This window comes from Piliocolobus tephrosceles, chromosome 6 (assembly GCF_002776525.5).
Source record: "Piliocolobus tephrosceles isolate RC106 chromosome 6, ASM277652v3, whole genome shotgun sequence".
Lineage (NCBI taxonomy): Eukaryota > Metazoa > Chordata > Mammalia > Primates > Cercopithecidae > Piliocolobus > Piliocolobus tephrosceles.
This window is the reverse complement of record NC_045439.1, coordinates 103,362,196-103,385,338: the sequence shown is the minus strand read 5'-3', so window position 1 is coordinate 103,385,338 and position 23,143 is coordinate 103,362,196. Positions and strand designations below refer to the sequence as shown.

Here is a 23,143-nt window from a genome sequence, read left to right as displayed (position 1 = left end):
CCCTTGGTCTCCAGTATCCCTCACCCCTTTGCAAAAGGAAATGAGGTCTCTGGCTGAAAGGGAGTACATGCAATAATGCATGGACAGGAAAACTGGGGGTACTGAGTGGTAGTCAAGACAGAAGCCTTACATGCCAAGCAGAAGGGCCTAGTCGCCCTAGTCCAGCTCTGCCTTTTCCCTGGCTACCCTACTCAGCCCACACACAGAGGGGCAGAAAATTACATACTGGCTCATCTTAGAATGGAAGGATTACTGCAGTTCCTTAGGCAGAGAGAAAGACTTACCTAAACCCTAAGTTAATTCTCATGGATATTTCTTTCTGGTCTTACTTTCATGTGCACACGTGTATATTAGATGTAATTTTATATCTACTATTATGATTAATGTTATAAAGCTATTTCTGTGTGGCTATATTGCTGACTTTTTAATGACTACAAAGTACCTTTAATGAATATTATCTTCCCACTGTTGACAGATATTTAGGCTGTCTACATTTTTAAAAAATCATGAACTTTACTACAGTAAACATCTTTGGGCATATCTGTTTTTTTCTGTGCTGTGGTTATTTCCTTAGGCAAGATTCCCAGAAATAGAATTAGTGGGTCCAATAGTATAAGAGTTTAATTAGTGCCAGATTGTTCTCCCAAAGGGTTCTACCCAGTTACAGAGCCCCCAGCAGTGCACGCAAGCACCTCAGCTCCACCTCACCCACTCCCTGCACAGGGCCTTGCATATAACCTGCTGGAAGTGACTCTGAGTAGCCTCTGGGGCCTGTGTCTTCCCACAGTGTTGTCTCATCAAACAGATGCGGGGCGTTGTGCCTCTCCGTTCGCGGCACAGGGGTATGAGGATGAATAACAAGTGATGGTGGGTGGCTGGGAGCATGGCTCTTGGTTCCTGCCTCTGAGCCCATTAGTCCTCAGATGAGGAAAACCTAGCTCATACATAACATGCTGGCCATGAGAATTAGCCCCACTCTGTCCAGGGATTGGGGGTAAGTCAAGGCAGGAGCCCAAGGTATTCCCATCAGCACTCCTGTTCCTAGGAAGAGGGGCTTGAGTGGATAAAACATGGATCCTGGTCTTCGCCCTCAGCCTTTACCTTTTGTCCTAATGTGTGATTTGTGTTTGTCCTGATTAGCGATATTTTTGTAGTTTTATGTATTTCTGCAAGCCCCTCAGTTTCTTTCCAGAGGGAAGCTGTAGAAGGAAGGGGTAGGGTTGCTAGGTTTAACAAATAAAAAAATAGGGTGTCCCATGCTTGCTAAAATTTTTTTTTCATTGATTATCTGAAATTCCAATTTAACTGGGTGCATTTTATCTGGTGACTCTGAATGGGTATCCCTTCAGAAATGATGTAATCATGAATGACTCAAGTTAGCAGGTCATAAGTACAAGAAAAAAGCTCAAGATGCTCTGTTAAGCATGTGTGCTGGTTTGTGTATCTCGGCTTTTGTATAATATGAGATGAGTTATGGTGCCTCTAGGGTACTGGGGAGTTCGCTATCTGGAGTTTCCCAGGAGCTAGAGGGCTCGGTCACAGAGGCCTCACTGACTGTAGCATGGTCAGGCCCAGGGGTGAGAGCCTGGGCTTCATTAGCCTGTGAGCAGAGAGGGGCTTTCAGGACCCCTTAAGCTGCTAAAGAGAGGCAAGGCTGACCCTAGGTCAGTACGTCTCCAGCTGTAAGCACTGATCATGAATCTTGCTGGATGTTTTTGTGCATGTGGAATTTTTTGCATTTCAAAAAAATGTGGCGTGGGAAAAGGAGGAACAGAGGTTCAGATTGAGCTGTTTCTATCATCTGGCTGCAGGGCACTAACAAAGTCTTCGCACAGACTGCATCCGAGGGCCTGCTGTGGGCAGGTGGGAGGTGGCAGGAGGATGTGGAGGAGAGATACCTCTTCTGTCCAGAGAGTCAGGGCAGTTTCTCGAGGTCACCAGGGTTAAGGTCTCCTGCCTCTGAGTCTGGGACTGCCCAATACTGCTGGCTTTTCCCATGTTAAGATTTCAACATTCCTTTGTCTCTCCAGCAAGCATCCTTCCACCCCGATGTCAGTGACGAGGTGAGAACCAGAGCCTTGCGTTTCGGGACGGAGTGCACCCTCGGCTACTTGGACCTCCTGGAGCACGTCTTGGTGGTAAGAAAGCGCATGAGTCAGGGTTGGGGAGTAGCTATATCCCCTCTGCTGCCCTGGCTGATTGGAATTATGCTTTCCTTGGGAGGACCTCTCAGAGTCCTGTCCAGTGCCACTGTGAGGCTGGGACTGGATTGAACTGGAATCTCCCCTGGTGCACTGATCCAGCACACTGAGCTAAAAAGTGCAGTCTGGATGAAGTTGCAGTTAGAATTCAGGAAAGCCCAGTTCTCTTGTGCACCTGAAAGGCAGGATTAGCATGTAAAAGAGGAGGGAGCAGAGTAAGTGGGTGGGAGGCCAGTGCCAACCTAAAAAAGTATCACGAGGTCTTGTTAGGAAGCCCCCCAGTACATCCTGCAAGGACACAGAAGGCTTCTGACAGAGCCATGCCAGCCTCCGTGGCATGTTAGGGAGGCTGCCATTGCTACAGGTGACCCACCAGCCCTTCACAACTTCCTCCCATCCTCGAATGAACGGCTTAGATCCCATCGAGAATGACTCCCCCAGCCTAGTGTGCCCAGTGTGGAGCTGGGTTAAGAAGGCATGAGCAGAAGACACCAAGCAAGGGTGTAGATGGTCATGGCAGGTGGGCTGCCCACGTGGGAGCCTCAGTTTGTGCAGTTCCTAATGAGACTTGACTCGCTACAGACTCTAAGGACCAAACCACGGAGCACCAAGAAGTCTCTACAGTGTGCATCTGTCTCTGTTGAGTTCAGGAGCCATGTAGAGAACCATGTAAGGTCTAGGGCAGGCCTCAATAGTCAGGGACACCCCTAGAAGAGAGTTGATGATGTCTCCCCTGCATCACTGCCCTTGCTCTTACCAAACCTAACAAAAGAGATCCAACAGGCCACCTTTAGATACATAATTCACATATCTAGAGGAGGAATGCCAAGCCCTTCATTTGCTGGGCATTCCCAAGTTTTCTCATTCTGTCCTTGTGCAGCTGTGAGGCGTATAGGCCAAAGGAATGATCCGAGACCCAGAAAGCTTGTCCCTTGGTTGAAGTCACCCAGCTATTCAGCAACAGAGCTGGATCCAAATCTCAATTCTTACTATTCCCAGCTCTGTACATTTCACTGCCTCCTTCTTAGAAATAAATTATCGGCTGATGCTAAACGTTTTAGGTCATTTAAGGGATCATTATTTTTATTCTTTATCCAGGTAACTGTGGTCAATTCTGAAGTTCATTTTCTGAGAAAGTAGCCAGTCTGGGGTTACTAACATTGAGCTCGCAAAGTCTGAACCCTTGTGAATAGAGATCAGTGTATCATATGTAGCCAAGGAAAGACATCTTAGCCAGTCAGCATTCACGAGCAAGAGCCTCCAGCTAGACACTGGAGATTTAGTTAAAGTGTTCAGTCTGTAAGTGTGCCTAGCAGGAAATTCAGGTTAAAGAGAACACCAGCAAGGCTTTCCAAAGACCTCTTTTTCGTTATGGAACAATATATTCTGAGTCATATAGAACCTTGTTATAACTAAAAATTGGACAATAGGATGCAATCAGTAGATTTTTAGAAGCCTCAGGTTCAAATCCTGGTTCTGCCACGTAAGTAGCTACATGGCCACTGTCTTGTCTGGGGTACCGTTTCCTCAGATGTTAAACAGGCCGTTTATTAAGGATGAAATGAGCATGTCTGGAAACCCAGGGCTTTGTGGCCAAGCTAACATTTGCTGAATGCCTTATTGAAATCTGCCAGGCGTGGTGGCTCACGCCTGAATCCCAGCACTTTGGGAGGCTGAGGCTGGTGGATCACTTGAGGTCAGTAGTTCAAGACTAGCCTGGTCAACATGGTGGAACCCCATCTCTACTAAATATATAAAAATTAGCCAGGCGTGGTGGTGGGTGCCTGTAATCCCAGCTACTCGGGAGGCTAAGGCAGGAGAATCGCTTGAACCTGGGAGGTAGAGGTTGCACTGAGTCAAGATCACACCACTGCACTCCAGCTTGGGCGACAAAGCAAGACTCCATCTCAAAAAAAAAAAAAGAAGTCTGCTACTGGGAAGGTGCCATTTCTGGCTAGTGGATGGTACTTGCTGACGGTGGCCTTGCAGTAGCAGTGCCCTCTGCCTCCTAAATGGGACCTCTCCCCCATGCTCCATTTCTCCTTATTTTTCCTCTCTCATGCTTTTGCTTTTGTCTTATTCATTTTGGGGGAAGGGAGGAGATACAGGGGCCCTCGTATTTCTATTTCATCACTTCTCCCCAGTTCCATTTCTGATTTGAAGCAGATTTTTTCCAGCACCTGTGCAGCATTGATAATGTACATGATGTCTGTGGGTCCAGGCCCTGCACACATGGGCCTCAGGTTGGCGATCTGTACCTTGGCCCTTGGTGAGTCATTTAACAAGAACCTCACTGTGTGGGGTCTGCCTCCAGCTTTATGTCTGACACATACACAGGCCTGGATGCAAATGGAATGAAGGTCTCCCCTTTCACTCTCCAGCAAAAATACAGCTTATTTTGGGGAGAGGAATTCTGTCTGCGTAAGGAAGGGCAGGTGCCAGCACTTGTGTTAGGGAGAAGTTTCTCTCAGGGGAAAGGATAATGGAGCTCTAACAGGGTCACCTCCCTGACCACATGCTGACTCTAAACCCTATCCCAGTATCCGGGAATAAGGTGTTGGATCTGCTCAAGTGTTTCCTTTCTCCTCACTTCCCTCTCCATGCCCACCTTGTTTGGGTGAGCAAAATAAGACAAGGCTGTCTTATCTATATGATATGGTGTGCATCTGTCTGAGGGGCGGGCAGATGGCTGGCCTCCGCCTGAGGGGAGGACGAGAGGTCCAGGATCTCTAGGAACATTGCAGAAGGTCTAGGAACACTCCCAGGCCACACATTCAGAGACTCCTGCTTAGTGGCCACTCAGTCGCTATGTCAGCATCAGCCCTGATGGTAAACGGCAGCTTTTTCTGTAACAGGAAGAAGGTCACTTGCTGCAGGGAGACCCAGCATCACAGGTCATTCAGGACGTTTCATCTCATGGAGGCTGGAGATTGGAAGGAGGAAGAGTGACCACTACTTTCTTTCCCAGGGCCTAGGCAAGAACAGATTGCACTTTGTGGCCAGACGTGCTTCTCTGGTGACCATTGACATTTTAGTTGATGATTTTCTGTTATGGATTCTTCCTTGTATTTTCTGTAGAATCAGGACTCTTTTTTTTTTTTTTTTTTTTGAGACAGAGTCTCGCTCTGTCACCCAGACTGGAGTGCAGTTGCCAGATCTCAGCTCACTGCAAGCTCCACCTCCCGGGTTCATGCCATTCTCCTGCCTCAGCCTGCGGAGTAGCTGGGACTACAGGCGCCTGCCACCTCGCCCGGCTAGTTTTTTGTATTTTTTTTAGTAGAGACGGAGTTTCACCGGGTTAGCCAGGATGGTCTTGATCTCCTGACCTCGTGATCCGCCCGTCTCAGCCTCCCAAAGTGCTGGGATTACAGGCGTGAGCCACCAAGAATCAGGACTCTTAAATCTTATATGTTACAAACTTGGGTGGTTGATATATCTGTTAAAAGCCTGCCAGCTGAGTTTCTTGTCCTCATTGTATATAATTATTGTCATTGTAGTTCGTCACTGTGGTAGAAATATCACTGTCCTAGTTCTCTAAGGCCATTCAGAGGTTTCTGGTAGCTGGTACTAAAATGAAATCACTAATAGAAAGAAAAGCTAAATGATAGTAAAACTATTCCTATAAAAGAAACAGAATCCATCTCATCTTTTGCAATAAGGATTTTCCCCCTTGAGACTGAAAAGATCCAAATATATTTGAAAGATAAAATTGTTCAAAGTTAGCAACTAAGTATGAGAAGCAATAGAAAGGAAGATTAAAAGTTACCTCCAAAGTTCTCCAGCTTCAAGATTAGGATCATGGTAATGCTATTGACAGAGCAAGACAGAAGAAAGGGAGATTGTATAGATAAAATCTATAAAATTTACAATATGCCTAAGTTTTATTAGGCACACTGTGCATTTGATACATTCTCTAGATGTAAAGATGGAGGAGGAGATAGAGTTCTAGTGCTGGCAGTTGAAGGCTTTTATTCATGTATATGGCCTTTTTTTTTTTTTTTGAGACAGAGCTTTGCCCTTCTTGCCCAGGCTGGAATGCAATGGCATGATCTCAGCTCACTGTAACCTCCGCCTGCCGCGTTCAAATGATTCTCCTGCCTCAGCCTCCCGAGTAGCTGGGATTACAGGCAAGCGCCACCAGGCCTAGCTAATTTTGTCTTTTTTGTAGAGATGGGGTTTCACCATGTTGGCCAGGCTGGTCTCGAACTCCTAACCTCAGGTGATCTGCCCACCTTGGCTTCCCAAAGTGCTGGGATTATAGGCATGAGCCACTGGGCCTGGCCAATACGGAGTTTTATTAAGAGCATACAGTACAGACATATAGAGTCAAGGCTAGATCTTGAGAAAACATGAATCAGTAGAAGCCAGGAAAAAAATTGGAGAAATAATGGAAAAAAGAGAACTTCAGAAATAGTCACTGAAAGAAGGGGAATACAGGAAAAAGACTTATCATTTGGGCTTTATGGTTGATGCATTAAGTCATTGTTTATTGTATTGACTTCCTTCCATAGACCACACAAAAGAAATATAAGCTAAGCACATAATGACCCCTGCCTTCAAGTAGCTCCTAATCCATTTATAGTCTAGTCAGTCTCACTCAGTGGTCTTGGTTGTTGTTTATAGAATGTTAAAGAGTAAAACAATCAAAGATAAAACTATCCAAAAAAAAAAAAAAGAATTCTCCCCCTTGAGGGTGACAAGTGCTGATGGCTCTGACATCCGAGGATGTGAATGAAATAGCATTATGTATGTATTTATTTACTCATTTGTTCATGTTCATGAATTTACTTTTGTTCCTTAAAAAGCAAGACAGTCTTTGAAGAGTATTTTCTAATAAAAAATATAGGCGGAAAACAAGCCTCTGTTTCTAGGGAATTATCATAAACATATAAAAAATACAAGTTCCTGGTGAAAAATTATAGAAATCCCCACAACAGTATTCAGTCACCTAAATTGTGGTAACATTGGTCACTGTTTTAGGGCTGCTGCCAAAAATAAGTTCCCATTCACACCATTAGCTTTAACTCCTAGAAATCTGGGTTAAAGTAAGGATAAGAAAGAGGAGTATTGTTTTACGCTGAGAGGCCTGCAAGCCCCAAGACTGACAGGCCAGTGCTGTATGAACACCCAATAAGAAATGAGGAAAAGGAGAATGCCCAAACCTGGTAAGTAGTGTTCATTTTCAGAGGGAATTCTAACGACAACCAGAAAATGAAAGCCAAATTGCCAGTCTAGAAAAGACATCAGAATTTTGTTGAAATTCTTTCTTAGGGTAGAAGAAAAGAATGTCTAGTAAAATGTGATTAGTTATTTGCAGGTGATAGATTTAAAAAGCAATTAAAAACTAGAGATTTTGATTCTCTCTGTCTGTCTCTCACTCACTCACTCACTCACTCACTCACTCACTCACTCACTCACTCACTCTGCCCTTCACTCTGTTCTTTGGTCTCTGCAGAAAGACTGTGTATGATCATATGACCATGGCCTCTCCATTCTGAAAAAGAGTCGACTTAAACCAGACTGTACCTGTAGATCTTAGGGTAGTCTTCTTGAAATGCTTGAAAAATTGATCCCTGTTTTTAACAATTTAAGGAGAATCGGTGGAGATTCCTGAGAGCTGAAGAAAGGTCAGATAATTGTTCATTTTTTATAAAAAGGGAAAGAGAAAATTCCAGAAATCAAGGTTTAGAGAAAGTGTCCAGCAATCTGCAGAAATAAGTTGAGGTTATTTTCAGGTGGTATGAGGAGAATCGGGGGTCCTCTTCAGTGAGTTGCTTTTCTGAAATCTCGGCACATGAAAATATGCATGAGTTGATGGTGTCCTCGCCTTGTTCGGTTATAATATCTAGAGCCAAGGATTCTTAACTTTTTTTGGCTGGTTTGTATATTTTAGTTTTTCTTTGGAAAATGCTTAAATAAATACAGAAACTAATAGCAGCATCTATGTACCCACCATCTATGATTGACTAATTTTGTTAACAGTTTGTCCTATTTGCTTCAGATGCTTATATTTTAAAGAAACATATCAGTAATAAAGTTTGTATCCATTCCCACTCCCATTCTCTCTTTCCCCCTGTTATAGATGCCAGTGACTGTCACGATTTCAGCGTTCTTCGTCTTTTGTGGGTCATGGGCCCCTTTGAGCTAAAAGCCCTGGGTCCTTTCTTGCCTTCTGCGACCATCATCAAAGAAACATCAGCACAGACACACAGAATGATCCTCAAACTGTTAAGAGGCGTCACAGACGCACAAAACCTAGTTAGAACCTTCTGGTATTTAGAGACTGCAAATGGAGAACCCCTGCCTGGGGAATCCTTTAGATAATTCAGTTAACTCTCAGCAAACATAGGATCTAATTTGGACAGAGCCATCTCCCCGCTGCCCTGAGAGCTGCTTTATGACGCTTTAGAGATGTCCATTTGAATGATGGTGGCCTCCTGCATTTGCTGTGTGCTGGTTGATCATAGAGGATTTGTATTGCAGGACAAAAAGCAGCTACTTTTGCCTCTGCAACTATCACAGTTCAGTATTTCTGCAAAACCACAGTTTGAGATCTTTGGCAGGGATAAAATTACCCTCATTTCCACTGGCAGAGCTTTAATTTGGATCTGTCTATTGTCTACTATCAGAAATCATGTTGACTTAATGGCAGAATAAAAATAGAACTCCTCTTCTCCTCGTTATCTAAAGCTCAGGTTCTTTATCGGGGCTGTTCCCTGTCTGCGGGCCGTCATGGTGTACGCTGCTCACCAAGGGTGCTCCTTTTAGAAACAAGTCTTTCATCATTCCACTTTGTGGGAATGTTGGTAGAAGTATGTGAACAAACATCCTTCCCTTGTCTTTAGCTTAGGGGAAAATCATTCAATCTTTTACCTTTAATTATGAGTGTCCCTACCATACCTTTAACCCTTTGCTTATTCGTGCTGTGTTGGCCACTTTAGAGAAACCATTTAACAATGCCTGTGGACTGCTTAGCTACTGAGATCCTGAGCCATAACTATTAATAACCTAGTAGTCATACAGCGTATATTGTTTCAGATAAATATGGTACAACCCTTTTGCAATTAAGTGGTGACAAATGCCACCATCTAAGTCTAGAGCAGTGGTTCACAACTATGGCCACATAGGAGAGTCACCCAGGGGAACTTAAAAAATTCTTATGCCCAGGCCACACACCGGAACAATTCTGTCAGTAGCTCTTTATGTATATATTAATTTATATAATCTCACCACAGCTCTACAAGGGAAGTCTGTTGTGGTCACTTAATAAACTGAGGCTTAGAGAGAGGATAAGTACCTGTACATTGACATTGACTCCTGAACCTACGCCTAACTAAATTGCCTGCCCACTGACTGTCTTGGAAAGTAAAAGGCATTTATCCCCCTTCCTTCTATTTCTCCATGGCTCTAGTGTTCTTTTGGAACTGGTCTAGGAAGCCGTCATAGTAGGACTTGTCCCAGTAATGTATTGGTCTGCTTTTCATTCATTAATTCATTTGTTCATTCAAAGGTCTGTGCTGAGTTCTTAGTATCTGCAGAATTATATATATATATGTGTGTGTGTGTGTGTGTGTGTGTGTGTATAGGCCCTAGTGTGAGAGAATGAGAATCACAGAGCAGCTGGAATCATCATGGAACAGTAGCAAATATGAAAGAAGTGTAAAAGATAATAAGAGGAGGGAGGATGAGGATAGATGCCTGTGAAGTAATGCTCAGAGATTATTGACTAATCCATTTGTGCATATGCATAATGTCATCTATACACTGCTGTGTCTAGGGCTGGTCATGGTGTAACCCATATTGACTCCTCTGATCTGTTTTTTTCTAAGCTTTCTCTATAGTCATGGTGCAAAGGGGTTAGTCCTGGGGTCTAAAAACCATCTTTCCAGATTCCTGAGAAACCCTATGCTACTACCCGGGCAGGGGAAAGGAGTGTGGGGCACCAAGAAGGGAATTAATATTTAATACATGTCTGTTGTGTTCCAAGCGTTGTGAGAAATACTGTCCATGTGTTATTCTTTATCTTTTTTTTTTTTTTTTTTTTTTTTTTGAGATGGAGTCTCGCTCTGTTGTCTAGGCTGGAGTGCAGTGGCGCAATCTCGGCTCACTGCAATCCTCCCACCTCGGCCTCCCAAAGTGCTGGGATTACAGGTGTGAGCCACTGTACCCAGCCAGAATGTTCTTAAAGTTTGGGTGATTTTCAGGTGCATGTGTGTGTGTTTTATGTACAAATAAAGGATAAATGAAGGTCCAAATAAAAGACAAGTGAGGACTTTTTCGTCTCCTTTGTGATCTTTAGGAGCTATGTCAGAAGGGACCTTAGAGGCGCCACTGGTTCCCAACGTTTTATTTCTCACACGGGGAGACTGAAACCCAGTGAGTCTTAAGCGTTTTCCACAAGATTCTGAAGTCACTCGGGACAGAGATGCAACTTAAAACCAGGCTGCCTGACCCCACATCCCCCAGGAGGAATGTGCTTCTTTCTTGTCTCAGTGGTTACTAACCCCCTCATGCCTCTGACTTGTTCTTCACCTGTAGATTCTTCAGAAACCAACCCCAGAACTCAAGCAGCAGCTGGCCGCTTTCTCCAAGCGAGTGGCCAGTGCTGTGACGGAGCTCATCCAGGCGGCGGAAGCCATGAAAGGTAGGCTGGAGTCTCATGTCTTGGTGGAGGGCAGCCCTTCCAGGCAGTGCTAATATAGCAGACTGCGCAGAGGAAAAGCACAGTCTGCACGGGCCTTTAGCTGGCAAATGCAGCTGGGAATAGAGTGAGGATTTTCTGCAAGCAAATGGGTTTAGAGTTAGCTTGAAAAAGTAACATCCTCCCTGAAGCAGGTCTTTTCTCTAGTCTTTGTATTAAGTGCTTCTACTTAAATGGTATCCTCCACCTAGAACTATTCACTTCCCTTAGGTGTCTCCCCATGTCTTTTTTCTCTGCATTTTCATTCATCAGGATATTTATTCTCCTTCAAATAATACTTCATGTTTTGAAAATGATGCTATCTGACAACATTGTTTGGACACCCTTTATGCTTACATAGAAGCAGTCAACTTACCTGGGAAAGGTCTTCTCACCAATTTCCTTTACTTTGAATTAAGATGAGGGGTCATTCCTCCTGGGTTCCAGGGAGAAGAGAATGGCAAATTCCTGTGTGACCTACAGCATAGTCTAGTGTCTCCTGAGGATGCTTACTTATATTCGTGAGCTTTAAGTTCAAAGTCAAAGCAAGGCTCAAGCCTTGGTCCATGAGATCATTTTTGAAGCTGCCTGGTGACTGCCCTGTGGTAGGGCCGTACACACAACTGATTTAGAAAACCAGGATTAGCACCCCCACCCCCATCCAGATGGCCTTTATGAGAGACGGAAGGAAGGTTCCTTAGGACAATGCAGGTCAGGCTCCTGGAGCCTTCATGCATGCAAATCCAGATATTGTTTGTAATTAAGCCAGTGCCCTGAGGTCTGCAGCTACCAAGAATCACTTTCTTTTGGACTGAATCTAGGAACAGAGTGGGTGGATCCAGAAGACCCAACTGTCATTGCAGAAACAGAGTTACTGGGGGCTGCAGCATCCATCGAAGCCGCTGCTAAGAAGTTAGAGCAACTGAAGCCAAGAGCAAAACCAAAAGTAAGTGTTCATTTATGGTTGGCTGTCCGGTGTCAGTGGGTTCTTCCAGTGGGTGGCTGTGAAATGGAGCTAGGAGTGCTGCAGGGAGCTTGACTCCTTATGGTCAGATTAGCAAGCGGAAAACCGGATCTACCTGCCTGGCACTACTTTAGAGTATGGGGAAAAAATGGCTGATGAGTCTAAGTTAACCACCCAGAAAAATACCTCTGTGTATCCAAAGGAAGAATTGGGGCATTTGCAGTCTTGATTTAGTTCCATTATCTAAAGCAGGTATTGGATGCTTTCTGTCGGAAGTTGCTGTTACTGGAGAGGAGATTGTTAGCCTCCAGTTTTCTGGTTTCTCTTTTGCTTTTTACAAAGAAATAGCACCGCTGGGAATCAGAGGGCAATGAGAACTTCAAAAGTGCACCCATTCCAGGCCTTTTCAGTGTATGCTGGAGGTGATGGGTAGCTGGTATGTTTTTTCCATCTATGTTTGTCATGTAGATAAATGTTTAAAACTTAAGATTATAGGTATATGTGAAGAGAAATAGCCATTTAAAGGAAAGGGATACTTTTAGATTAGGCAGGAGGAAGGACGCTTTCTAAATAAAAGGATGACAAACTAGTGCTATCTCCAGGGGCAAAGCCCCCACCCTGTTAAACTAATACCTCCTACCCCACCTTCCATGGCTGTCTTCAGCAGGAAAATGGTAGAACCAGAGGAGGCCTCTTTTTCTTCCTATTCAAGTAAGTCCCTGGTGTGGTGCATTATAACTCACCTATTTCCAAAGACCCAGATATATTAGGAAATAATATTTGGCTTTTCCCCTCGAAAAAGGGCTGGATTTCACTAATTTAAGTATACCTAAAAATTTGCCTATTTTTGTAAGACCAAGGGATGGAGTCTGGGCCCTGAAACAGATCAGACCACTGAAAAGCAGTGCCTGGGCCAGTGTAGTGTATGAAATAAACACAGACTGAGTCTGTTCAGCTTGGGAACATTCTTAAAACTTTCGAGTGTTCACAACCAACCTCCTAACAGTCACTCTGGACTTGGTAAAGGCACATAAACGTTTTCTCATCAAGATGTAACTTAAGGATTTGGGCTTCTGATTTTGGGGTTTACCGGGGTTCTCTCTGCTGGCCTCTACCTGAGAGTCTTGGGTTGCCTGATATTGCCGAGTTCTTCTTGCAAACTTAAGAGCCAAGTGTGGGTGTTGGGACAACTCCATTTTCTGGTTATGCCTTTGTTTCTGCTTTGTCAGTCAAGTTAATCGTGAATGAAAAGTGTACTTTAAACTTAAGAGTCAACCATTAACTAAGATTTAGAGGTTTGGTGCATAATCTTTTTCCATTTCCTCGTCTGATTTATCACGAGTGGCCTTTCTTGGGGAGGGCTCTGTCCACTAATGCCGAAGCCATGTCAGTTGACACATTCGTTCTCCTGGAGAATTAGCCTGGTGCTAATTTAACATTAACACTTCCCATATTCTAAGAGCTCCTGTCTCAATGTCTTTCCCTTTGTCCTTCCGCAGGGTCCTTCTGAGCTCTTGTCTGTCTCTGAATCCTGGTTTCCCCCTGTCTGGTCTTTCACTTCACGATTCCAGATGGGAAAACAAAATAAGTTCCTACCCCATAGGATTATGGTTATAATAATTAAATAAGATAGTATAAGAACACTGCCTGACATACGGTGAGACTCAGTAAATAGTAACTATATCACCATTATTATCACCATCGTCACTGAAAATATGTGTCTGGGACTTTTTCCCTAGGAAATGCCTGAAAACAGAAAGCTCACATTGTTTAATTGCCAAGCATGTGCCAGGCAGTCTTCTAGGTGCTTTATGAGAGTCACTCGTCTGATCCTTTCAAAAAGTCCATTAGAATCAGAAGCACCAAGAGGCAAATTACCTTGCCATGGTCAGAGCACCGTCACTCAGTTGGGAGGGCTATGTATGGACCTGGGTGGCAGTTTCAGTCCATACCAGCCCGTTTCCCTACCCCATTGTCAGAGAAGGCTGGTCTAGTCCCACAAGGGCCATTTGTAGTTTATGTGTGCCCTTTGAGCTACTAATCCTACCTCTGGGAATCTCTCCTGAGGAGGAAATCCAAGAGGGGAAGAAAGTTGTGTGCCTGTGAGAGAGTTGTCCCTTGCAGCCTTGTCTGTAGTAATGAGCAGTTGGATGTGGACCAAGTGTCTCCTCGAAGGAATATTATGCAGCTGTGAAAAATAATGGTTGCTAGGACTGTGTAGCATGAAGAAAATGCTCATGGTATAACAGAAAGGATGCAGAATTATATACTCATTATGATTACAACTCTAAAACCCCACAGATGAAAAAAAAAGTAGGGAATGTACAAGAATGAAGATGGAATTGGGATGATGGAAGGGTCTTTGTTTTAGCATTTTATAAAACAAAGGTTTAAAAATAACCGCACCTTAAAAATTAATGGTGACTGCTGAAGCGGGCCAGTGAGGACTCCCTACAGTACTCCAGGATCATATAGTCTTTGTGTTTGCATTGAGGATTTTTATAGGAAGGCCAAGGAATCCTTTGGCCAAGGTCAAGGTTACCACAACTGATGATGTGAATCCTTTGAGGGTTCCTACCTTAGGTCACTCTCGTCATATTTGGAAGGGTGGTGGGTACTTCTAGAATGCTTTACAATGGTCTGAAGTCTTTCTCTCCCTGATGATCAGAGGCAGGCATTATCTATGAAACTGTTTTGGAAAACCTTCAACCCAAACCGCAGTTTTTGTGCCTAATAGGGCAATCCACATTGCAATAACTTTTGCATGAAATAAAATATCCTCCTTGCCTTTATAAAGGAGTTTATTTCCCCAATTAAAAAACAATAACAACAATCTGCACCAAAATCAGCCAGTCTTTTGATGTTAATCACTTCTTTCCATTCTCTCCCAAAATGTTAAAAAAAATCCTCAGGGTACTGTAAGTAAACAATTGCTTATTACATCCCTATAACCCTACCCTTGCACACACACATGCCCTCCGTATAATATGGATGTATCTTCCTTCTGGGGAGTATTCACACTGCTTTCAGGAAGAGTTTGGGAAGGGACAGTAATTTTGTCAAAAAATGCTCTGCTCAGCACATTCTCACGTTGCCTGTTTTTAAAGGAGAGGCTCATGGTTTATGATGATGATTCTGGTATATTTCCACCTCAGGCTCTTAAAACTTAAGCATCACTTTTTGCCTGGAATCTCCCAGACATGCACTGTTGAATCCGCTGTTCACCTGGGGAGTTGAGAATATCAGTGAGCACTGGTGCATGTGCTGACAGTATTGTTAATGGCGCCGTTTCCACACCTGCAGGCAGACCTGTGCTCCAAAGACAGGTATCGGAGTTGCTGCAAAAGTGACCACCCCCTGCAGCCGTAACCTTCAATACTGTGCCTAGTCTCGAGCTCAGTCAAACCTGGATGCCTTTTCTGCAGGCCTCTGTGTGATATGTTTGATATATTAGGTTGTTATTTAATCCAACTATATATCAAACATATTCCTACAGTGTCTTGCCCTGTCTCCGGGGGTTCCTAATAAAGTTTATAAGGCAACAGGAAAGAACATGTTAAAATCACAAGTAGATTTAGAAGACGGAGCACTCATTACAATTCATGTTATCTTCTATTTCTTCTTGTAGCATTTGAGACCTGTGTCAGTATTACTAGATTATTTGCTTATTATAGAAACAAATAATAAGTATTGATGTTTCATAAGAGCCTGGGGTATTTTGTGCGGCTTAGTTTTGTGCAGTGATGAATCCTTCAGGAATTCAATATGCTAAGTGGAAAAAACGGTTCCAACCCATGTCTATGAGACAAAAAATAAAGGTCAGGATTATAGCCTCAAACACATCTAGATTTATATTTCATTTTGGTTCATTTTTATCCTGAGCTTCAATTTAGAAGTTCATGTCAGGGTTTCAGCAAAAATTCAAGGAGCACAAATCAGTTTTCTATAACTTCCCTTTCCACTCACAGTAACAATGTATAAAGCAAATCCGCTATACCAGCTGTATGGATTCAGTGAGCTTTAGACAAACTTTTGATATAGGACTAAATGTATCTCATGAAGGTAATATAATGTTGACTGAACTCTTAAATTTCCTGTTATAGGTGAACTTGTCAGTGGAGGTTGGTAATATTTAGAATAAGCCAACAGGCAGAAAGTAATTTCATAGCCTAATTGACTGTGGCAGGCAGTTTGGGATTATGATATAGAAAACATTTTTTCTGGTACATAACAGCCTTCTTTGGTTGGTTTTGACCTCTTCCTTATAGAAAAGCCTGTGAAGTATGTGTGAGTTCATTCTGAGTTCTCTCAACAAAATACTTTGCGAGCACTGCTTTCTGGAAAGAGAACTACTGTGCTCATAGCTCAGTGTTGTGGAGGAGAAAAGGTGTGAGCAAGTGGTTTAAACAGGTCAGTCATGAAAGCTTCCCCTTACTGTGTCTAGAAGTCATTGCCACATTGCTTACAAGTGAATGCATAGTGACAGGGTTGCCAACAGCAGCATCAGAGAGGTGATGACACAGGAGAGGGTCCTGGCTTCTGGAGTTACACAATGGAACCTGTCTCCGGAATCCTTCTCCATTGAGAAGCGATCTGTGTGTGTCAGCAGGTGCTCTGTCAGGCGGGTTTCAAGATGCCGCCCCAGTCAGTCCCTCCTTCACACAGCTGGAGAACACTGGTTTTGGTTTTGAGTCCAGTTACACTATTTGACTGAAATGGCAAATGGCCATGGAAAAGAGATAGCAAGTTATTACGAACAAAGAAAACCATGGTTTCAAAAGGACCTGCAGATGAAGCCCATTTGTTTGAATTGATGTGATTTTCTTGTTTCTTTGGGTGACTTTGTCACTGACCAGCATGTTCTCTGTAGTGATAAATATGGTGAAGGGAAAAAGGAACCAACTGTTCAGGGAGAAGGACAAATACAGCATTTTCTATATGGCTGCACATGGGCTTTGAGTGGCACTCATTGGTTCCAGACCAGGAGCATACAGGGTGTGAAAAGCAAGTATGGGGCCGGGCGTGGTGGCTCACACCTGTAATCCCAGCACTTTGGGAGGTCGAGTCGGGCGGATCATTTGAGGTCAGGAGTTCGAGACCTGCCTGACTAACATGGTGAAACCCTGTCTCTACTAAATATACAAAAAAATATAAATAAGCCAGGCATGGTGGCACACACCTGTAGTCCCAGCTACTCGGGACTGAGTATGCTTGAACCTGGGAGGAGGAGGTTGCAGTGAGCTGAGATCGGGCCACTGCACTCCAGCCTGGGTGACAGAGTGAGACTCCGTCTCAAAAAAATAAATAAGAAAAGCAAGTATGGGAGACTCCCCTCCAGGGTAGACCAGTAGGCCCTTGTCAGACCCTTCACAGACACATAAAGGGGGCTTAAGATGTAGGGAGTTTATCTGATAAGTCTTGGGAGAAGAACCCTGTTATCTTTTGTCTGTGCTTCCTATATTGACATTCAAGGGCCCCTAAACAGAAACAGTGATGAAAAGATGATTCCAGTGGAATTGCTTTTCATTTTGAAAACAAAAATAAAGCAATGGATACTGTGGGAAAACGAATCCCAAGATACTAATCAGCCAAGCGTGGACCTTTTCCAATGGACGGTGCATGAACTCGCGCGTATTCCTCGGGTGCAGAGGGTGTGGTCCCTCCCCAGTCACAGGCACAGCCATTTTGCAGTTTCTTTCTCTTTCACCCATCTTGCCTGTTTAAGGTCTCTCCGGAGCTTTCCCTGAGACAAGGCCAGCTGTCCATGCCTGGCTCTTGGCAGTTCCAGTTGTTCTGGGAGGTTTACCTTTTGTTAGAACTAGTAAAGGTGGCAGTCCTGAAGCCACCCCATCCATGGATCCTCCAGAAGAGAAGCTGATCTAACCCTTGTACAGTTTGGGGCTTTGTATACAGGCTAAGGCCTCCCTCAAGGCACCTCTCAGTTCAATACCAGAAGCAAACTAGTAGCAGCCAAACTCACAACCAAAAAAAGAGAAATGTGGCTGCCTGCTCCACTCCGGCTTCCAACTGGCAGGAAAATGCCTCGCTTCTGTTGTGGGAGTTCTAGGCCTTGGCCTCCTTTTTTCCCTCAAGGACATTTAAATTAAATGCAAAATGTTCACACTTTGAAAAATATATAGCCAAGAGGGTTTTTTTTAAAGTTTCTGATGCACTATGACCTTATTTTTAGTAGCAGGCGTTCTGCAAGACTCTCGAGTAATGCAGAGCAAAGCCTGAGACCCCGCTGGAAAGATGACACTGGGGTGATTCTTCAGTTTGTGGAGCCAGTTGTGAGAAGGACAACCGTTGTGTTTTTGGCTCTCAACAAGGCATTCCCTCAAAGGAAGTTCTCAGGGAGGAAGGCAAGGCCTTTGGCCATCTGCAGTGGGTGCCTTATGCTCCTTCACCTTCAAGTTCATTGGGGAAAGGAACTCTGGGGGGTTACAGGGCATAAAGAAATAGGCCAAGGAAAAGTCCATGGGTGGACATTCTCTTCCCCCGCCCAACACTTGCCCAGGACCTGACAGGGACCGTGAGCAGGGGAAGTGGGTGAGGATGTTGAGGAGCAGGGGCAGTGGCGGATGTTGGTAAGGATGTTGAGGAGGAGGCCAAGAGAGATCAGAAGAGAAAAAGTAGTTCCTGCTTATTTTAGTCACCGCCTTCTAAGAGAAGTTTAATTTGGAACTGTCCATGTCTAGGCAAAAGGACCAGGAAGGTTGAGTTGCTCCTCAAGTGACAAACAGAAAACTGAGTAACTGATACCTGGAGAAGGACAGCAAAGACCCCATGGTCACATGGTCAGAGTACAGAGCAGTGACTACCAGCCAGATTGTCCCACTCCTGGTTGGCTGCTGAGAGAGAAGCTGGCGCCCATCTGTGCTGTTTGTTACTTGACGCTTACTGATTTGTGGGTTTTACTTATAATTAATTTAGGCTGTAATCAGAAATAGCAAGAAGAATTTTTATTAGAATTATGAGTACATAACAGGGTTTAGACAGAGGAACAGATTCATTTAGCCCCAAACCTGAAAAAACAATTTTTGATAAATGAAATGAATTGCTAATGGTTTTTGAGCATCTCCTATGAGTCAGCCATGCTTTACATATGCTAATCATGTACTTGTAATGACCCCATCAGATAGGTTAGGAGGGGAAGTAGGCTTAGAAGATGAATGAATTAGTCTGAAGACCATGTTCTCAGAATCCATGAAAGGCCAAACACCAAAAGAAAAAATGAGGAAAGGCTGTCCCTTTTCCCTCCTCCTTTTACCTTCTCCGCTTTCCATACCACTTCCCCTACCGCCACCATTTCCTCTTCCAGGGGACATACAGCTCCTGAAACTTGAAACCCATCAGAGCAAACATATAGGGGTCTCAAACTGGGAAACGGGAAGGGAGTCAACCCAATATGTGGTCTTTCCCAAGAGGGATCTCAGCAGGCCACTGACTTTTTAAAGGGTGAGCTGGGAAGAGGTCAACTACAGGGTGCTCAGACCTTTCTAGAAGCTACCAAAAGGCCCAGGTGGGGATAAATCTATCCTCTGCAAGAGCTGGCTAGACAGCCCAGGAAAGACGATCGCTAAGAGCTGGTGGGCACCTGGCCAAATAGTCTTTTCAAGTGGAGGGGAAGGGGGAAAAGAACAGTGTATCAAGGGAGAAGATACATTCAGCATGCAGAGGCAGCAGCACACACCTTCATTAGGCAGAGTAGATGCTTAGTTTGTACATCTGTTCACTCTTTTTCTCAGTGCTGTCTTGTTAAGAATGCCTCTTGGTAAAATGCCACTGTGTTTACATTTGTATGTCCATGTATGACTAAATGTCACAAACTGTGAATTCTAGTTGAGGGATGCAAGTAGAGTGTACAATTAACAACCCACGGCCTTAAACGGGGCAGGAACCTGCTCATAGCTGTGTGTGCATCTGTCCACCATGGCTCAGGAGTGGATGCTAATGATATGGATGCTTACTCTGTGTATTTCTCCTTCTCCAACCTTGTGCATTGTGCTCTGGCTGAACTCTGGAACTTGGGAAACTCATTTTGAATGGATATATTAATTCAGCAAATGTTGATCATCACATGGGCTCCTCCGCCTGATTTGCCTGATTTTGTGCTGGAGAAACCTAGGTTGAATAAAACACTGTCTTGCCCTGGAGGGGATCACAGGCTGGTAGGATTAAGTTAACTGCTGTTTGTTTTCCTGAGTCCAGGCCCGCATTTCCTACAGAGTAGTGTGTAACCACCTCTGTAAGAAATACAGAGTCCTGGCTCCCACCTCAGACCTACCAAAACAGCGTCTGCATCTTTACACCAGATTCTCAGGTGATTCTGCAGCGAGGGCTATCCATGTGTTTATTTATTTTTCTTAAAAATTTTTTTTCTGTTTGGTTTTTGAGGGTACATAATAGGTATATATATTTATGGGATACATGAGATGTGTTGATACAGGCATTAGCTTGTTCTCACACAACTAAAATAGGCATACCCAGGACTGAGTGATACATAAAGAAAAGGTTTAATTGACTCACAGTTCCACATGGCTGGGGAGGTCTCACGGTCATGGTGGAAAGTGAAGGGGAAGCAAGATACGTCTCATATGGTGGCAAAAGACTTATTTACTATCACGAGAACAGCACAGGAAAGACCTGCCCCCGTGATGCAGTTACCTCCCACCAGGTCCCTCCCATGACACGTGGGGATTCTGGGAGCTACAATTCAAGATGAGATTTGGGTGGGGACACAGCCAAGCTATATCAGGCATGCAATATGAAATAAGGACATCATGGAGAATGGGGTATCCATCCCCTCAAGCATTTATCCTTTCTGTTATAAACAATCCAATTACACTATTCTAATTACTTTAAAATGTACAATTAAGTTACTGACTATAGTCACCCTGTTGTGCTATCACATAGTAGGTCTTATTCTATTTTTTTGTACTGATGAACCACCCCTACCTCCCAGCCCCTCACTACCCTTCCCAGCCTCTGAGAACCATCCTTCTCTCGATGTCCATGAGTTCAATTGTTTTGACTTTTAGATCCCACAGATAAGTGGGAACATGCAATGTTTGTCTTTCTGTGCCTGGCTTATTTCACTTAACATAAAGATCTCCAGTTCTAGCCATGTGGTTGCAAATGGCAGGATCTCATTCTTTTTTGTGGCTAAAGACTATCCTGTTTAATGAAACTGTTATGCTGTTTAATGAAACTATTTTCTTAAGTTCCTTGCTTTAGCTTGATGCTAGTAGTTATAAAGAAATACAAATAGCCACATGCACAGGATTAGTCATAATCTTTACAAGATTTTAGTGGGTCTTTACATGATCCAATTGCTGAAAGAATGAAAAACCCAGAAGTGAGGATTCCATTGTCCCCTCTATAAACCAGAAGGGCAGATCTGACTGACCCTGGTCAGGTCACTAAAATCTCAGCTAAAGAGGACCTTAAGACACCAATGAACTGAGCCTCTCTGGTGAAGAGGTGGGAATGAGAGCTCCGTGAGAGGGGCCCAGCCTCCAGATTCTTCCCCAGAGTCGCTGTGCACCACGTTGCTCCTCTTAGTCTCCCAGTCTCTCAGCTGCAGTGGGGACTGTTCCATTAACAAATGCTGCATTTTCATTGTGATTCTTTGATCCAGGAAAGTCCTTTGAAGACCAAGTGAATTCTGTTTCTCTCCTTGTGATGTGGTTAAGTTTGTGTCCTTCCTACCTTCTCCTTTATTCCATTCTGCATGCTGGTGGGAGCTGGAACTGATGGGGCACCTGGGTTTTTGACCACGTCTCCTTGGCTTGGGAGATCCCATTTTCTCTAAGGCTAGAAGTTGTATGGTATGAGGACACATTAAGTATTGGTGTCTGATTTCAGCAGTAGAGATAGGGTGGGTAGTGCATCTTAGTCATAAACCTGGCATACAGGAAAATAGGGACCAGCAGTCAGAAGGCAGGTCTCATCAGGATACTCTGCCCAAACTGTAGCATCTAACATTAGCCCTCCATCCCTGTGCCATCCCAGTCAGCCTTTCTAGGGAGAATCTCTAGTACTTTCTAATCGGAGCAAATGTCTCCCAGAGATAAGGCCTTCTGCCGCGTCCGTTTTAAAGCATAGTGATGTTACGGAAAGAAAAATAAAAACTCATCAAAGAGCATTACAGCAGTTGCCATTACCAGAAAAATCTGTGGGTGTCAAAAATGTTTCCAAGTTGAATATTACAAGCATGTGTTTTTAAAAAAAAAAAAAAAAAAACCTCCCAGGCAGCGGAAGATATGGGAGAGGCTCTTAAAATCGGTTGCGATGAGATTTTCCTATCAGATCTACCCCTGCTAAAGACTTAGTGCTTAAGGAAATTGCATTTTTGAAAATCTTAAAATTTGGGAAACCGAAAATCTGACAGAGTATTCCACACTGTAAAGTGGACTTGAGCTTGGAACCCACAGTGTAGTTGAGGCCACCTGAGACCAGAGCATGGGAGACTTCAGGAGGCCGCCATGAAGAGCTCCCACGAGCCTCCGTTTCCTCATCTGCAAAATGAGATGAGTAGTTTGGAGTCAAAAATTCTGTGATTTCCCTAGTGCTTTAATCTGCTGTGTGCCTGACATTCTTTGGCAGAATGAATTTTCAGAAAAGCTCTTAATCTCAAGGTTATTAAAATATACATTTTAAATATATATTATTTATATATTTAATATGTATAAATTAGAGCCTACTGTAATTTATTTGTGGACTACACAAGAGTTCCTTTTACGTGAGAGTGTCTTACAGCGGATCATTTCTGTATTTCAGTCACTAAATTCTGTACGCCACCAATCCAAATTGAGTCCAGGAGAACTAAATTCATTTCTGTCCTAAATACTCTTAGAGGAAGACTTGGTCAGCATTAAGAAACAGTGCACAAGTTCTGTCTCAGAACTTCTGAAATGCCACCATCATTCAGATCCACTAGAAGTGCAAAAGAAAAAGGATTAGCACCTTTCATGGTTCAAGATACGGCATTAAGAATGGAGAACTGGAGAAGAATTGTATCCCTCCTGTCTGATGTTTCACATGGGAGCGTTAGCAAGCTGACTTTGAACCTCTGGCACAAACCATTCCTCACGGATACCCTAAGGGGTGGCTTCGGCTAGTTACAGTGCCTTATTTTGGAGTCAGATTTAGGTTTGATTCTGGTTTAGATTCTTCATGCTGCCCCATCACTTTGGCCCAATAATCTACCTTCCTGAGCCTGGGTTTTCTCACTGTAAAAATAAGGATAAAGATAATTCCAATATTAGATTTTTTTTTTTTTTTTTTTTTTTTTTT

At 43.7% G+C, this 23,143-nt stretch overlaps 1 protein-coding gene across 1 annotated transcript in view; it reads left to right on the top strand.

The window, feature by feature from the left end:
* The window catches only part of TLN2 (talin 2), a 474,484-nt gene that overhangs the window by 441,827 nt on the left and 9,514 nt on the right, over positions 1-23,143 (top strand). Inside the window, exons 52-54 of the mRNA XM_026455077.1 lie at positions 2,031-2,138; positions 10,740-10,845; positions 11,703-11,827. Coding sequence (XP_026310862.1) covers positions 2,031-2,138; positions 10,740-10,845; positions 11,703-11,827 — 339 coding nt within the window. The remainder of the gene's footprint in view (positions 1-2,030; positions 2,139-10,739; positions 10,846-11,702; positions 11,828-23,143) is intronic.